The 15,985-nt window shown below is 50.2% G+C and overlaps 1 protein-coding gene across 9 annotated transcripts in view; it reads right to left on the bottom strand.

The window, feature by feature from the left end:
- TRAPPC9 (trafficking protein particle complex subunit 9) overlaps nucleotides 1-15,985 on the bottom strand; it is a 729,895-nt gene that overhangs the window by 232,887 nt on the left and 481,023 nt on the right. For 7 of the 9 annotated variants that reach the window (XM_055287357.2, XM_063643573.1, XM_063643572.1 and 4 more), the window contains one exon: nucleotides 13,276-13,386. The exons of the other annotated variants lie outside the window; for them this stretch is intronic. In XM_055287357.2, the coding sequence (XP_055143332.1) occupies nucleotides 13,276-13,386 (111 nt within the window). The remainder of the gene's footprint in view (nucleotides 1-13,275; nucleotides 13,387-15,985) is intronic. 9 annotated transcript variants of the gene reach the window in all.

Raw genomic sequence — 15,985 nt, forward strand, 5'->3', positions numbered from 1 at the left:
TGAAAACAGAGAAACCCCAAAAGACAAAGATTAAGGCAAAGGCATCCTCTTCAAAAACCTACAAATTCCTCATTAAAAAATATAAAGATCAATTTCCCTCAACCTGCCGGCCAAGGTCCTCTAGGATTTGGCCCAGCCAAGTTGACCCCTCACCACCCCCACACTCCTACATTAGCACCGAGCATCAGCATCCAGGCCACGGGACACCATTTCCCTCCCATCTTCACCCCACTCAAGCTGCCCTGGCTCTGCCAATGCCCCTCGTCTCTTCACGTCACCTGTCAGCCCATCCGCTGACATCACCATCAGCTGCTCTCTCTTCTGATAAGTGTCTTCAGAAAATAACCCTCATGTTTATGGTCAACTGATTTTAGACAAAGGTACTAAAGCCATCCAATGGAGAAAGAACAGTCTTTTTAACATCCCATGCTGGAACAACTGGATATCCATACGCAACATAAAAAAAGCTTTTACCTCACACCCGACACAAAAAACTAGCTCAAAAGGATTATGGACATAAATGTAAGATTTAAAACTATAAAACTTCTAAAAACAACATAGGAGAAAATATTTGTGACCATGGATTGTGCAGAGGTTTATGACACCAAAGGTCCATCCTATTTTTAAAAATTGATAAACTGTACTTCATCAGCACTTACAATTTCTCTCACCGCTAAGAAAAAGACAAATCGCAGACTGGGAAGAATATCTCCAAACCAGGCATTTGACAAAGGGCTTGCAACCACAATGCACAAGGAACTCTCTGACTCAATAACAAGGTGGCTACGAACCTGGTTTTAAAAAGGGTGCCAAAGGCTCAGGCGCCTCACCACAAGGGATCTGTGTACGGCTCGGGAGGAGCTGAGAAAACGCTCCCATCAGCCCTCAGAGAGGTAAATGAAAACCACAGGGAGAAGCCACAGGCCAAGACGTACAGGAAGCAGCCTTGCAGAGTCTGGCAGGGAGGACTCAGCTGCCATCCCAGTGCCCTTCGCCCTCTGCGGGGATACTGGCACCAGAGTCACTTACTCACAGGCACCTGGAAGGCAGGATGATGCCTGTTCACCTCTGCTTCTCTGAGAGGAGTAGTGTGGGGGAGCTGTGGGGGGAGACACAGGGTCCCTGAGACAAACTGGTGAGCCGCCAGAAGTCTCTGGAAGTTTCCAATCCTGCTGGGCCCCGGGATCAGGGCCAATGCTGCCCCAATTTCTCTCCCTGGGCAGCTACTGGGTCTGGATTACCTGAAGAGTAAGACGATTCTGGCCTGAAAACATACAGGAGATGTCTTCACATCTTCACCTGATCACTTCCAAATCTCAAGCAGTAAAGCACTTTCAGATTTTGTTTTGAGCCATGAAGGAGAAGAGTAAGGGTTTTTCTGGGGATGAGAGGGCTTGAATGTGCCGGGAACAGGTGTAACAGTCCGTGCGGGACAGGGCTGGGTAAGAGAACACCATCAAATGAAACGGCTCCATCACAGAACTGATAAACACTCAGTACCTGACGATGGAGATTCACAACAGTATCCATGAAGTAGCTTCGAAAAAAAATGCTGAGGCCGGGTGCGGTGGCTCACACCTGCAATCCCAGCACTTTGGGAGGCCAAGGTGGGCGGATCACGAGGTCAGGAGATCAAGACCACCCTGGCTAACATGGTGAAACTCCATCTTTACTAAAAATACAAAAAATTAGCTGGGCGTGGTGGTGGGCGCCTATAGTCCCAGCTACTCCGGAGGCTGAGGCAGGAGAATGGCGTGAACCCGGGAGGCGGAGCTTGCAGTGAGCAGAGATCGCACCACTGCACTCCAGCTTGGGCGACAGAGCGAGACTCTGTCTCAAAAAAAAAAGAAAATGCTGAATATGATCAAGCCTCCCTCCTCCTCATTCATTCATTCATTCATTCATTCATTTTTGAGATGGAATCTCACCCTGTTGCCCAGGCTGGAGTGCAGTGGGGCGATCTCAGCTCACTGCAGCCTCCGTCTCCTGGGTTCAAGCAATTCCCCTGCCTTAGCCTCCCGAATAGCTGAGATTACAGGTGTGTGCCACCACACCCAGCTAATTTTTGTATCTTTAGTAGAAACAGGGTTTCACCATGTTGGCCAGGCTGGTCTCGAACTCCTGACCTTAGGTGATCCACCCACCTCGGCCTCCCAAAGTGCTGGGATTATGGGTGTGAGCCACCGCACCCAGCCTCCTACTCCTAATTTAATGAGGAATAAAAAAAGAGAAAGAAGACCGAAAAACAAGTTTTGTTTTGTTTTGTATTTTTAGTGGAGATGGGGTTTCACCTTGTTGGCCAGTCTGGTCTCGAACTCCTGGCTTCAAGGGATCCTCCCACCTTGGCCTCCCAAAGTGCTGGGATGACAGGCGTGAGCCACAGCACCCGGCTGAAGAACAAGTTTAAGATGACCGCGGGCACATAACCGGCAGAACCCCCACCATGGGACCTTGTTAATGAAATGCAAAATGTCCAAGAGGAAAAGAGGTGAACAGTCAACCTGCACATTAAACATGGATTGAGACATAGCCATTTCTTGAATTCTGATGCAAACCAATGTTAGGAAATAGGTCACTGAGACAACCGGAAATTTAAACACTGGCTGGGTACTTGTTGATAATGAGGAATTGTTCATTGTTAATTTTAAAGTATAATAAAGTATTGTGACATTTAAAAGAGTTACAGCACTAAACATGAAAATGTTTACATATGAAATAATATGATAGATTGGATTTGCTTCAAACTATTAGAGGAAACGGGGAAATAGGTAGGAATAATAGATGAGAAAAATCCACCAAGAATTGCTGCTTACTGAAGGCGGGTGACAAGCACGTGGGGTCATTATCTGAAGATGGCGCCTTCTGTGTGTGTGTGAAATCTCCGTAATAAAGCTGTGAAGTAAAGAACACACGGCGATGGCTGTGTCTGTGCCAGGCTACCCTCTGCAATGCCCTTTTGCTCAGGCACCTTTGCGGAAGTTGCCCAGGCCTGAGGTGGCTGTGGCTGGGATTCTCACTCCCCGCTGGACAGATGAGAGGCTGAAGGCAGGCCGAGGTCCCAGAGAACCAGTGGAGCTGGGATCGCAGCACGTCTCTGCTCCGTCCACAGCACTCTGGTTTTTTTCCACAGATCACCTGAGTCGCTTTCTTAATAGACGGGCAGAGACATCTGGGTGGGCCTCACAGGAGAGATGTGTCTGTGGGGCTCGGCGGCCAGGCTCCCATCCCCAGGATGGGAGTGAAGAGTTCTCGCCCGCAGACCAACGGGGGCGCCGTGAGTGAGGGCAGGCCGGGTGCGGAGAAGTGAGGGTCGGGGCTGACAGGAACGCAAGCACCACAGAGAAGTAACCACTGGTGTCAGGACTTGGTATCTCTTCCTGGTGACCTGAAGGTTGACACCACCCCGTCCCTCTGAAAAACCTCCTGCTGGGCCAGGCTTGGCTTAAGAACTGTGTAGGGGGTGAGAGCCTGGGAGTGAAGGCTCCGGCGGGAGCACCTGCCCCAGGAAGGAGGGAGCCCTGGGCCCCGGCCAGATGCTGCCACGGAGCTTCCAACTCACCCGTCCACTCACGAGCCAAACGTCTCTAGCCCAGCACAGGCCAGATGGAGGACCAAGGTGGTGGGAAGGCCGGACATGAACGGACACGGGTGCTGCTCCGAGACAGCTGCAGCCTGGAGTCATGACTCCTGCGCTCGGGTACATGGTCAGCACCAGAGGAGATTAAATATCCCAATGCCCGGCTGCGTCCAGCCAGTCAGTCAGGATGCTGGCGGGTGAGGGGAGGGGACAGGCACCCCTCTTTAGTAAAGGCCCCTGGGTGATGACAATACACAGCAAAGTCTACAAACCTCTAGTCCAGCAAGAGGGAGAATCTGAGGTGGAAAACAACAAACTCCATCCAAGAGACCCACAGCGTCGGGGAGGGCAGGACAGCGCCCCTCACAGCAAGGCCGGGGGACTGAGAGACTCACAGCGTCGGGGAGGGCAGGACGGCGCCCCTCACAGCAAGGCCGGGGGACTGAGAGACTCACAGCGTCGGGGAGGGCAGGACGGCGCCCCTCACAGCAAGGCCGGGGGACTGAGAGACTCACAGTGTCGGGGAGGGCAGGACAGCGCCCCTCACAGCAAGGCCGGGGGACTGAGAGACTCACAGCGTCGGGGAGGGCAGGACAGCGCCCCTCACAGCAAGGCCGGGGGACTGAGAGACTCACAGCGTCGGGGAGGGCAGGACGGCGCCCCTCACAGCAAGGCCGGGGGACTGAGAGACCCATAGTGTCGGGGAGGGCAGGACGGCGCCCCTCACAGCACCGCCAGGGGGACCCAGGACAGAGCTGGCCTAAAGTGGGGCTTGAGGGAAAGAAGAGCCTTGGCCGATGTGCAAGTGACGTGCGCTGGCTCCTCTCTGCCAGCCTGGGGTGTGGGGCTGAGACTCCACAGACCACATTCCCGCTCTGCCCATGGGTGCTGGCGGGAGGCCTCGGGACCACAGAGGGAAGAAGCGATCTGCTCTTTCCCTGGGCCTCCCCTTGCCCCTTGAGTGTTTTCTGTCTACAGTTCCTGCAGGTGCCCCCCAGTGACATCGCACCTCACTTTCAAGACCCCAGGTGCCCCCTTCTCAAATGGCTGTGGCAGCTCCATGACCCCCCAAACTTCTCTAACAAGATGGCAACCCCGAGGGACCACACCCCTCCTTGCAGCCACCCCATAACTGGCACACCTCAGTGTCGTCCTCTGCCTGCCCGGGCCCAGCTACCAACGTTACACCTCGGACACAGTTCTCCATAGCGAATCTTCTCTGTTCACTAACCGGGTGGCTCCTCACTCCTGACCAATGCCAGGAGAACTTTCTCTGCCTCCACTCTCAATGCCACTAAGAATCCAGGCAAATGGGGCCCCAAATAACAACCAACTACTTGAGCAGAAATTGGGTCCGGTCACCTCCACAAGAAGGAAACAAAAGCCCCGGAATGCCTGCCCTGCACACGAGCCATGACGTGCTCCGGCGGTGCCATCTGGACGGGGACAGCTTTGAAATTATCACTGCAACAAAGGGGCACCAGGAGGTAACAGCACCATCACCAACAGCTGGCCACTGGCCATGCATCAGGCCTGGCCTCTAAGGCTGCTCTTTAGGTCAACCTGCCGGGCATGGATTTGACTCCCACTTTATGAAGAGCACTCAGTGCCCAGTGAGGCCCTGCCCAGGCGAGCGAAGCCAGCTTGGGGTGGAGTTGAGGCTGCAGAGGGCTCCGCGTGGCTCCAGCCCGTGGGTGTTCATCTCAGCCCAGCAAGTGGACAGCTGGGAACAGGTCTGCAGACGGGGTGGGCGTGGGAGGAGCCACACGCCCCCCACCTCCTACGCACTAGGAAAGGCTCCAGACATTTCCCCACCACAGAAGCCACCCACGGACAACAGAGGCAAAGACCCAGAAGGAAAACCTCCTGTCGAAGGTTTCTGAGGAACAAAGAGGCACGTGGTGTGTGGAAAGCCAATCAAGTCATCCTATTTTTCTTTTCTCACAAAAAGAGAAGAATTTCTCTTGTCATCTGAGCCAGCAAACCACTGCATCTTCCCCAGTATTGAATTTCTCGAATCCAATTGCTTCTCCAGGCTGAACGCGAACGTTCCTTCCCTCTGCCTATTAATCACTGGGAGGTCCCTATTGATCCCAGAGCCATCTGGGTTTGTATCAGGAAAACTGTAAAAACTGCTCATTAGTGGAGCCAGTGGGGGTTGCAGAGACAGCTCTGGCCAAGGAGTCCAGAGCCCAGGCTCTAGCAGGCCTCTGCCACGGGCTGACTAACTGACCGCGGGCCTCCATCTCCCCACATCAGCTGAAGGGATGCTTTCTCCTTGTTTCTAGAAATTACGTTTCTGAGGGACTCTCCTCATTTCCTTTCAGACTGAAAAACAAGGTACAAAGAAAATCCACACAAAAACTCATCTGTAACTCAGACTGCAAAGGAACACAGAGGGATAAGCAATGCCAACACAGTATAAATAAGCTTCAATAACAACCTGCAAGAAGACTGGGCTCCACACGATTAAGCATCACTTTGATGATTCACAAGGTTCTTTGGAATGTTTGAAGGAATTAAACAAGAAACAAAAAGACACAGGCGAGAGGAGGAGCCAGATAGTTGAGTTGGGGGCTGCTCTGGGCTGGGATAAACAGGAATGTGCAGCACCCACATAACCCCCAGGAGATGGGGTTGCCCAGAAACCACTTCCTCCAAGGATCCTCGAGGAGAAGTTGTGGAGCCCCCAGGTTGGCCATTGCCTGTGGAGCTCTTCCCTGCCCCTCTCGCAGCAAAGCCATGCCATGATCCATGTGGGTGCTCTATCAAGACACAGCCAGAGCTGGCTGCTCAGATCCCGCCGGCAGTCAATATCCCCAGCAGCCACAGCATTTGGGCGCTTCGGTGCCAGGTCCGCTGCATCCTCTAAATGCGGTGTCCCTGCAGCGATCGAGGGGGACACAGCCGGGCATCTTAAAGCATGTAATGAGATAACATCTATTATCATACATTATAAAGAGGTTTATGCATACATGAGGGTTGTCATGAAATTTAATTTCAATGGTTTGATAATTAAGCAAAAAACCCACAATTATCATATCTTAATTTTCCAGTAAATTTGCTCCTGCTGCTGCCAACACTGTATTTTCCTAAGAAAATTCATGCGGTTCCACTAAGGAGAGACATCCACTGTTTCTGGTTGTGCATGGAAACTGGACGAAGAGGGAAGGCCGATTCTGGGGACGCAGCCTAGGGAACCATGGGCAACTCCCACAGAAAGGCGGGCGGTGGAGAACAGGTGGCTGGTGCTCAGCAGCCCGGTTCCAGCTCCAACTGACTGCATGCCCCTGGTGGGTCTCGACCTCTTTTACTCATAGGGAAAAATGAGTGCAAAGCCCACTCCCTGTAGAACTGCCTATGAAAGTGGTGTCTTTCCCAACACCGCCCCGGGGTAGAAATGCAAGTTAATACAGATCTCCAGCTGCTCGACTGGGGACAGGGCTCTGAATGTCATGACCAACGGCATGGGGCCCAGGAAACAGAATCACCAGGCACCAAGCATCACAAATCACATCTGGCAAAAGCAAGGTTAACTAATGGTCCTTAATTACAGAACTGATGTATCACACATGCCACAGAAACTCACAAGCTGAGGGATCAGTCACTAATTTCCAAAGGACCTTTTAAAGGAGAAATTACGAAGGTGAAAAAGTACTTTCTACATCCAGTCGCTTCAATATTCCATCATAAAGTATGAGACTAACAAGATCTCGCTAAGAAATATGGTAAGAGCGGCATTGCTAATTTCTAAAAACTCTAATATTCACAGTCTATGAACGCCTCTTTCACGCTTACCACCCCACCACACTCCCCTCCACCATGCTGCTCCCCCTGCCTGCACAGCTCTCCCTGGCACGCTGGCCCTGGCCACCTCCTGCTCACTCGTCACGTCGTGCTGTAAATGAATGTTTATGCCCCACAAAATCTACATGCTGAAAACCTACCCTCCATGGTGATTATATTAAAGGGCAGCGCTTCAGGGAGGTGATCAGCTCATGAAGATGGAATCCACGTGATTAGGATCAGTGTTCTTCTAAATGAAGCTTGAGAAAAACCCTTTGCCCCTCCCACCATGTGAGGACACAGTGAGAAGCCTACATCTATGGAGCAGGAAATGAGCCCTCACCACCCACAGAATCTGCCCAGCGTCTTGATCTTGAACCTGCAGCCTCCAGAATCTGCCCAGCGTCTTGATCTTGAACCTGCAGTCTCCAGAACCATGAGAAATAATTTTCGGTTGTTTATAAGCCACCCAGTCTATGGTATTTTGTTATAGCAGCTCAGCATTTCCATATTCTCATCACCTCCTCCAGGAAGCCCTCCTAGCCACCTTCCTTGGCCCCCCAGTCCTAGGCCCCCCTCCTATGTGCTTTGCATTCTCCTCACACTGTATAACAATTGCCTGTTTGTGTCCTTTTCTTCCATACCTAAATATAAGTGTAGTGAAAACACAGGCAGCACCACACATACTCAGCAGCTTCACTCCCAGCAGGGCCTGGCACCTCGGAGATACACAGGAAATACTTGGTGAATTAATGAATGAACACCCTGGACATCAAAGGCCCAGTCTGCTTCTCCATCTCACCCTTTCTTCTGCTGGGTGAAGCTGGACTTTACAATCCTGAACCCAACTTACCAAAGGCTGCACAGAGCAGAAAGTGGGAAAGAAACAGAATTTTGCCCCTGCCCTGGCCTCTCTCACACCATCCCAAGCGTGGCTCCAGCATCGTCTCCCCTTGGTGTGTGGAGCAGCAGGGCAGAGCCTGGATGTCAGACAGACGGGGTTCCACAAAGTGGCTTTGATCAGCCACTCAGTTTGCTTATCTATAAAATGAGGACACTGTTCCCACATGAGAATATTATGAGGACTGAATGTGACTTCATATGGGAAGTGCTCGGTAAATACTATTTCCATCCTCTCTTCCCCCAGGAAGCATGTTGCTCCTCCTCGTGCTGTTGGGGACACATTTCTATCCATAGCTCTTGCACTGGGTGAGATGAGATCACCCCTTCCTACTAGGAGGGAGGAGAGGCGGCAGGCACCACAATTATCTAACTGGGCTTGGTCTCTCAGATTGCAGGCCACCTTTGAATGCCGGTTCTGCAAACGGCAGCATCAAAGCCATGTTAATTCCAGGAATCTGGCTCTTCCTTTAAGAGTAGGCTGTGCTATCTTGCACAGAAAAGTTCTGTGCACCTGCCTCCCTCCCAGGTAGCAGTGAGAGCACCACCTTCCGCTCCTGCTGGTAGAGATGAAGCTGGAGTCTCAGCCCGACTACTGCCTGCACCTCCAGGCAGAGCCCATGTCCTCCCCATTCCAGAGGGCAAAACGCAGGCAGAGGAAGCTTCTTTAGGTTTAGCACAGCCCGGGGGTGGGGAGCGGGGGGGTGGTGGCATGGGTGCCTCCTCGTAGGGGAAGGGGAGAGCCAGGAGAGGGGTTCAGCTCAGGACTCTGGGAAGGAACTGGATACTCAAGACACAAAGCCTGGATGGACAGGGACCAGGTCTGAGGTCTGTAAGGTGCTGTCCAGCGTTGCGAAGTAAGGTACAGCCATTTCCACTTCCTCCTTCCTCCACCTGCACTACTCTGCACAACCCTTCCATGGAGGCCGAGTGTGCATCTGACCCACAGGAGGCTGGTGAGGCACTGAGAGAGGTTTGGGAAAGGGAGGGGAAGGGAATCATGCATTCTAGGGCTCAGGGCTCAAGCCTCCCAAACAGGCACTCAGGGCAGAGTTGCATGGATTCATGGGTGTCCCCAGCAGTGGGCACAGTGGGGAGAGCACCTAAGATGACTTCCCAGATGGACGTAACCTCATGACCTCTAGTTCACCCACCGCTCCCACCCAGCCCGGGACAGCAAGATGCCCCTGTCAGGCAGAAAAGGGCAGCTGCTCTGGCTGGGTTAGACACTTGTCCCAATGCGTTGCCAATCCCCAGCGAGGAGAGGCCCTTATTCTTCACGGCACGCCTGAAGCCTGACACGGGGCTTACCACACAGCAAATTGCTGAAGTATCAATATTTATTGAATGAATATTTTATGAATAAATAAAAGAATAAGCGAGTTAGAAGCATTCAGAAATGAGAATTTAAGCAAAAACTTAATAACAAAAAAGCCTGAAGCACAAGACTAATTGTGATTATTTGCAGCTGGGATTGTTAATGTCCTCAGCCTCGCATTGCCAAGAATGAGTCAAGCTTACTATACAGGACAAGCTTAGCAATTTATAATTTCTTTAAAGTGTTTTATACTAGTGTCATAAGAAGACCAGATTTATGTTCTCTGGGATCTTGGACTACATCAAGGTATTTATACAAGAAAGAGCAATCCGAGGGCCAACAGTTCCCTATGCAGCAGCACTGGACCCAGCACTGCCAAAGGCGTAGACCCCAGAGGATGCATCAATGCTCCCTGAAGGCACCTGTCCTCATCCTGAGGAACCTGAGGTGCCGCAGCATCCAGCCACAGCCCTCACGGCTCATACACACAGAAGCATACACCAGCCCCACGCGCATACCCACACCCAAGTGACAAGTCCTGTCCAAGGGATCTTGGGAAGGAGGGTTTCCTGGCACCTCTCAAAGACAGGCCATAAATGCCCCCCAAGCCATTGAATCTCTAGCTTCCAGCAGCCCAAACAGGACCTGCTACAAGGCTGCAGGGTCTGGCTTGACATTCATGCATGTCATTAACAATAATCATATTAAATATGAATACCCTGGAAGCCACCTCACAGTGAGAGCATTAGCATGGAAATGAATAAAGTGGCATATTTACACAATGAAATATTAATAGCAGTTCAAATGAAAGAACTAGATTTATGTTTAGCTCCAAAGAATAATGCTGATTTTTAAAGTTTTAAAAGGACATATATGATATGGAACCACTTACGTCATTAAAAAAAAACTCTCGGCCGGGCCCAGTGGCTCTTGCCTGTGATTCCAGCACTTTGGGAGGCCAAGGTGGGCAGGTCACAAGGTCAGGAGTTCAAGACCAGCCTGACCAACATGGTGAAACCCCATCTCTACTAAAAATACAAAAACTAGCCGGGTGTGGTGGCGGGTGCCTGTAATCCCGGCTACTCAGGAGGCTGAGGCAGGAGAATTGCTTGAACCCAGGAGGTGGAGGTTGCAGTGAGCCAAGACTGTGCCACTGCACTCCTGCAAGATTCTGTATCAAAAAAACAAAAAACAAACAAACAAACAAACAAGCTCTCAAAATAATGTTTGGTTGGGGATATATGTCTATACAATAAAGTAGTAAAACATGGATATGAAACGATACCATCACCTCTAAGAAAGAAATTACCCTAAAGAGGAAGGAAAGAGAAAAGAAGATGGGATGAGGTGGGCAGAAGAGGAGAGTTTAGCTATTTTTACTTTTATTTTTCCAAACATTTTCTTCTAAAAAATTTCAAATATAAGGTGAAAAAAATGTACACTGAACACCCCATATGCCCATTAAGAGACGCTACTGTTAACATTATACTATATTTGCGTTAGCACCTAATGTGTTCATCTGCCCATCTATTAATCTGTCAGATATTTTATAGAACTCGAAGACTATTATAGATATCACTCCCCGACCCCAAACCCTCCAGTGTGCATATCATTAACAGAGCTCAACACTGGCTTCGTTTTTCCTTCTGACATAAAGCTGATATGTCATGAAATGTACAAATCTCAAGTGATTATTTGCCGAGTTTTGACGAATAGATACACGTGTGTAACCCAAAACCCTACTGATGTATACAACATGAACATCACCTAGAAAATTACCTTATGCCCTTTCCCGATCAAATCCTGTTCCAATCTCTCCAGAAGGAACCAATGTTCTGAGTTTTTCCATCATAAACTGGTTCTGCTTGTTCTATAGGTTGGTGTAAAAGTAATGGCTGTTTTCACCATTAAAAATAATGGCAAAAGCTGCGATTACTTTTGCAGCAACCTACAGCATTTCATATCAATGGAATCACATGGCATATGCACTTTGGGTAAGGCTCCTTTCACCCAGCACCCTGTTCCTGAGAGGTGCCCGTGCTGTTCTGTGTAGGAGTAATTCATTCGTTTTTGTTGCAGAGTACTGCACCATTCCGCTTGTAAGAAAACACCACCATTTGTTTGTCTGTTCTCCTGTAATGGACACCTGGCCTCTATTTTCTGGCTAGTAACGTTGTATAGGTCTTCTTGTGACCATATGTTTTATATTATCCTTAAATAAATAACTAGGGTTGAAATAGCTGGGCAAAGGGTAAGTGTATATTTAATTTTATAGGATATCCCCAGACCTTTTTCCAAAGCAGCTGCACTATTTTATATCCCCACCCACAAGGCATGAGAGTTCCAGTTGCTTCACACCCTCACCAACATTTGGTGCTGTTTTTAACCATCCTGATGAGTGTGTCATGCTGTCTCATCGTGGTTTGGACTTACATTCCACCACTGATTGATAATGTTAATGTTGCTATTTTAAAAAACATTTTATTTCCTTAAAACAAATGAAAGAGGCAGAGAGAGACAGAGAGAGAGAGAGAAAGATCTGGGGCAAATAAAACAAAATCTAGGATGTGGGTATGCCAGTTTCTAAGTTATTTTCTGTATGTTTGAAGTCTCTAGCAATTAAAAATAAAAATATTATTCCATCTATAATTCCATCTGTAAGTGTATGTCCCTAGAACCCAGGCTGGGCTTGGAGGCACAGCTTCTTAGTATGGAGGGAGGTTGAGTGGGGAGTGGGTCAGGGGCCACTGAGGGGCTCCGCCATGGAAGGACAGCATCACCCACGAGTCACTGCGCTTGCCCTGGCCTCGCTCCTGACCAGCTCTCACTTCTGCATCAGCTCCTCACTCACCTCTGCCGGGCCAGGGGTCTCCTGAGGCTGACCTTGGCCAGCGATTGGTAGTGCCACCTCTCTTTGCCCTACAGAGACTGGGCTTCGGTGACTGTGCTCCCCTCCCGAAGGTCTGAGCCTTGCCTGTCTTTCTGTAGCATTAATTCCTCAAAGGAATTCCTATTGAAGCTGACATGCAGTTCCCAAACTGATGCCAAACATTTCTAGATACCACCTCTTTCTTTTTTTTTTTTTTTTTTTTTTGAGGCAGAGTCTCGCTCTGTTGCCCAGGCTGGAGTACAGTGGTACAATTGATCCCGGCTCACTACAACCTCTGCCTCCTGGGTTCAAGTGATTCTCCTGCCTCAGCCTCCTGAGTAGCTGGGATAACAGTCATGCACCACCATGCCCGGGGTAGTTTTTGTATTTTTAGTAGAGATGGGGTTTCTCCATGTTGGCCAGGCTGGTCTCGAACTCCTGATCTCGGGTGGTCCGCCTGCCTTGGCCTCCCCAGAGTGTTAGGATTATAGGCGTGAGCCACCACACCCAGCCCAGATACCACTTTCTTAAGAATTTAACAGCAAAGATGCCCAGATGCTGCTGGGTCCTCAAATGTGGGCTCTGAAAGCACACGTTGCTACTTCCTCAGATGCCATCCGGCTTTACCTACTTTGCACTTAGCTCTAATTTAAAACCACTCCAGATTCTCCCACCAAACTTGAATAGTCACTACAGTATCTCTGAAAGGGAGACAAACTGCCCATCCTCTGGGGACTCGGGGTGGATTATCTCCACACCCTCCCAAGCAGGGTGGTGAAGGCAGAGGGTGGCCTGCGACGGTGCGAGGGTCTATGGGACACTTACCGCTGGCACTCGCCGGCGTGCAGGATGAGCGCCTTGCTGCTCCTGGTGCTGACGGTCAGCTCGTGCTCGGTGGAGTTGAAGACATCCAGGAGGAGGTGACACTGCCGGGTACTGCGTTAAAGACAAAAGCAAGTTCAGAATCCTCTGACAGCCACAGAGGAGTGACTTTCCCTTTCTCTCCTCTCCAAAGACTTCCCACCAATTAAGAGGGGCAAAGTCGAAATACCAAGTGCTCCCAGGCTCAGAGGATTACGGAGACTGGTTCTGAACACGAGTGTGAACTCTAAGGAGTGGGTGTAGGCATCAGGTCCTCCTTGGGCCTAGGGTCCTGGGGACATGTGCTCACAGCTCAGCCATGCCTTTTACCCACCAAGTGGCCTTGGGAAGGTAACCCGAATTCTCCAAACCTTGATATACACTGATGACTGGAACACCTGACTCTGAAGTCTGATCATCTGCAGAGAAACACAGGCATACAGTGCCATTCCAGGATGCTGTGTCCAAGCCAGCATCTTCAGCTACCAGGTTCCACGCTGGGCCCTGAAGCGTGGCGACGCGTGTCCTGCTTGTGTGTGTGTGCACATCCAGCACGAGCTTCTCCCATGTGGGCAACTCTAGAACTGGGGCAGACACTGGGGGTTTACTCATCACTCTCTGAAGCCTCTACTCCTTTGTTTCCTCTCCTCCAAAGGTGACGAGTAAAATGCTCAAGTTCCCATTGTTCCTTGCAACGGCTGGTCCACGTGGTGAAGCTCTAGCCAGTAAGGCACAGTCCCCTAGAGACTTTCCTTCCCAAATACAAATGCAATGTCCTGGGAGGAGAAGGCTTTTGCCCTTCCACCTTCCTCATTCCCCTTCCTTCCTCCCTAGAAGCAAGCAGGATGCCCAGAAGCTCAGTAACCATCAGGGACACTGAGGACAAAAACCACAGACTGTGGATGGCAGAGCAGGGTCGGAGGTGCTTGACAGCAGTCACTTCTTTGGGTGGCCGTGGCAGCCCTGCACTGCCGCCCTCTCTCTAGCGATGCGAGCTCCATGTACAAAGTGGAAAAAATCAACCCCACACATGGACATAGGTTAACATCACAGTTGAATGCTTGCCGAAAACTCATACGGTATCTCAGACACCAAGTATCACAGTCAGCACATAACAGGTCATCGATAAATGTCTGCTGAGCTCAGTGGATGGCTGCACCCACGACAGGACAGACAGAGATGACAGCAACTGAGCAGAGGCCATTCTTCTTGGAAGAGCAGGGTAAACAGTTTCCATGGGGGGAGAAAACACAGAGAAAAAGATCTGTGCTCTGGGTCACTATTATTAGCCTAGTGTGACTTCAAAACATGGCCTTCCAAAGGGCATTTGAATTCTCAAATGTATTTCTCCAAGTGGGAGGCAAGGCTTTGCTGGTTGTTAAAGGAAAGTCCGGTCAAAGGAAAGGGACAATCGCCTGTGACTTCATCACAACAGCCTCAGGGGTGTCCGTGGAGCCGCATCTGCACTGGAGATGGAGGCTCAGGAGAGGACAGGCATGCTACTGTCAACAGCCTCGGGGGTAGTCCGTGGAGCCGCCTGCACTGGAGAGGGAGGCTCAGAGAGGACAGGCATGCTGCTGTGATGCCCAAGGCCCTGGATGCAGAGCTCGAAACCTTTGGCTTTTCCCAATAGATGTGGACCTCTATTCATTCCAAAGCCACACATGTCCTCGGCAATTTCCAGAGAGGGGAACTGAGGCACAGGGGGTACAGTGACAGGCCCAGAAGTTCACGCACACACATATACACTCTCAGACACATGCACACACAAGTAGAACTTGGTCAAAAGCCCACAGGGCATCTGTGAAATATCAATTTTTCAGAACATGGGCGTGTGACCTGCTCTCAGGCAGAAAGCAGGAGCATGTCACCATTTCTTTTTCTTTTTTTTTTTTTTTTTTTTTTGACAGAGCCTCACTCTTGTCGCCCAGGCTGGAGTGCAGTGGCACAATCTCGGCTCACTGCAACCTCCACCTCAAGCGATTCTCCTGCCTCAGCTTCCTGAGTAGCTGGGATTACAGGTGCCCGCCACCATGCCCAGGTAATTTTTGTATTTTTAGTAGAGACAGGGTTTCACCATGATGGCCAGGCTGGTCTCAAACTCCTGACCTCAGGCGATCTACCTGCCTAGGCCTCCCAAAGTGTTGGGATTACAGGCGTGAGCCACGGCACCCAGCCACATGTCACCATTTATATCATGTAGCACAGCGTCAACAGGGTGCCGCACACCTTGAGATGACAGCTCCCATCAGTTGAGTCTGGGTTTTCTGGGTGGGGCTGCCTTCCCCAGAGGTTTGGCGCTTGGAAAACATTCATTAGCTCTGACAGCTGCCTACAAGAGGCCTCTTCGCTCAGCTCACAGAAAAATGAGCTTCCGAGAATGAAGATCTATTCCTCTGTTGTCATAACTTCATGAAATCTTTAATCACAGCAAAATCTTTCATCAGAAAAGGGAAATCCTAAAACATTTATCAGAGGAGGAAAATTGAAGTGATTTTTTAAAAGCCTGGAATAAAAGGTTCAAATATATTTTGTTTTCACTCACAGAATAGAGTGCTTAGGAAACGGCACAGGAATGAGCAGCATCGATACACAATGCGTTTCTGTCCTCTTGCTCTTCTTTTTTCTGACTCACTGTCTGAGTGTGGGGGCGTCTGGATCTAGTGTTTCTATT

This window comes from Symphalangus syndactylus, chromosome 7, assembly GCF_028878055.3.
Source record: "Symphalangus syndactylus isolate Jambi chromosome 7, NHGRI_mSymSyn1-v2.1_pri, whole genome shotgun sequence".
Lineage (NCBI taxonomy): Eukaryota > Metazoa > Chordata > Mammalia > Primates > Hylobatidae > Symphalangus > Symphalangus syndactylus.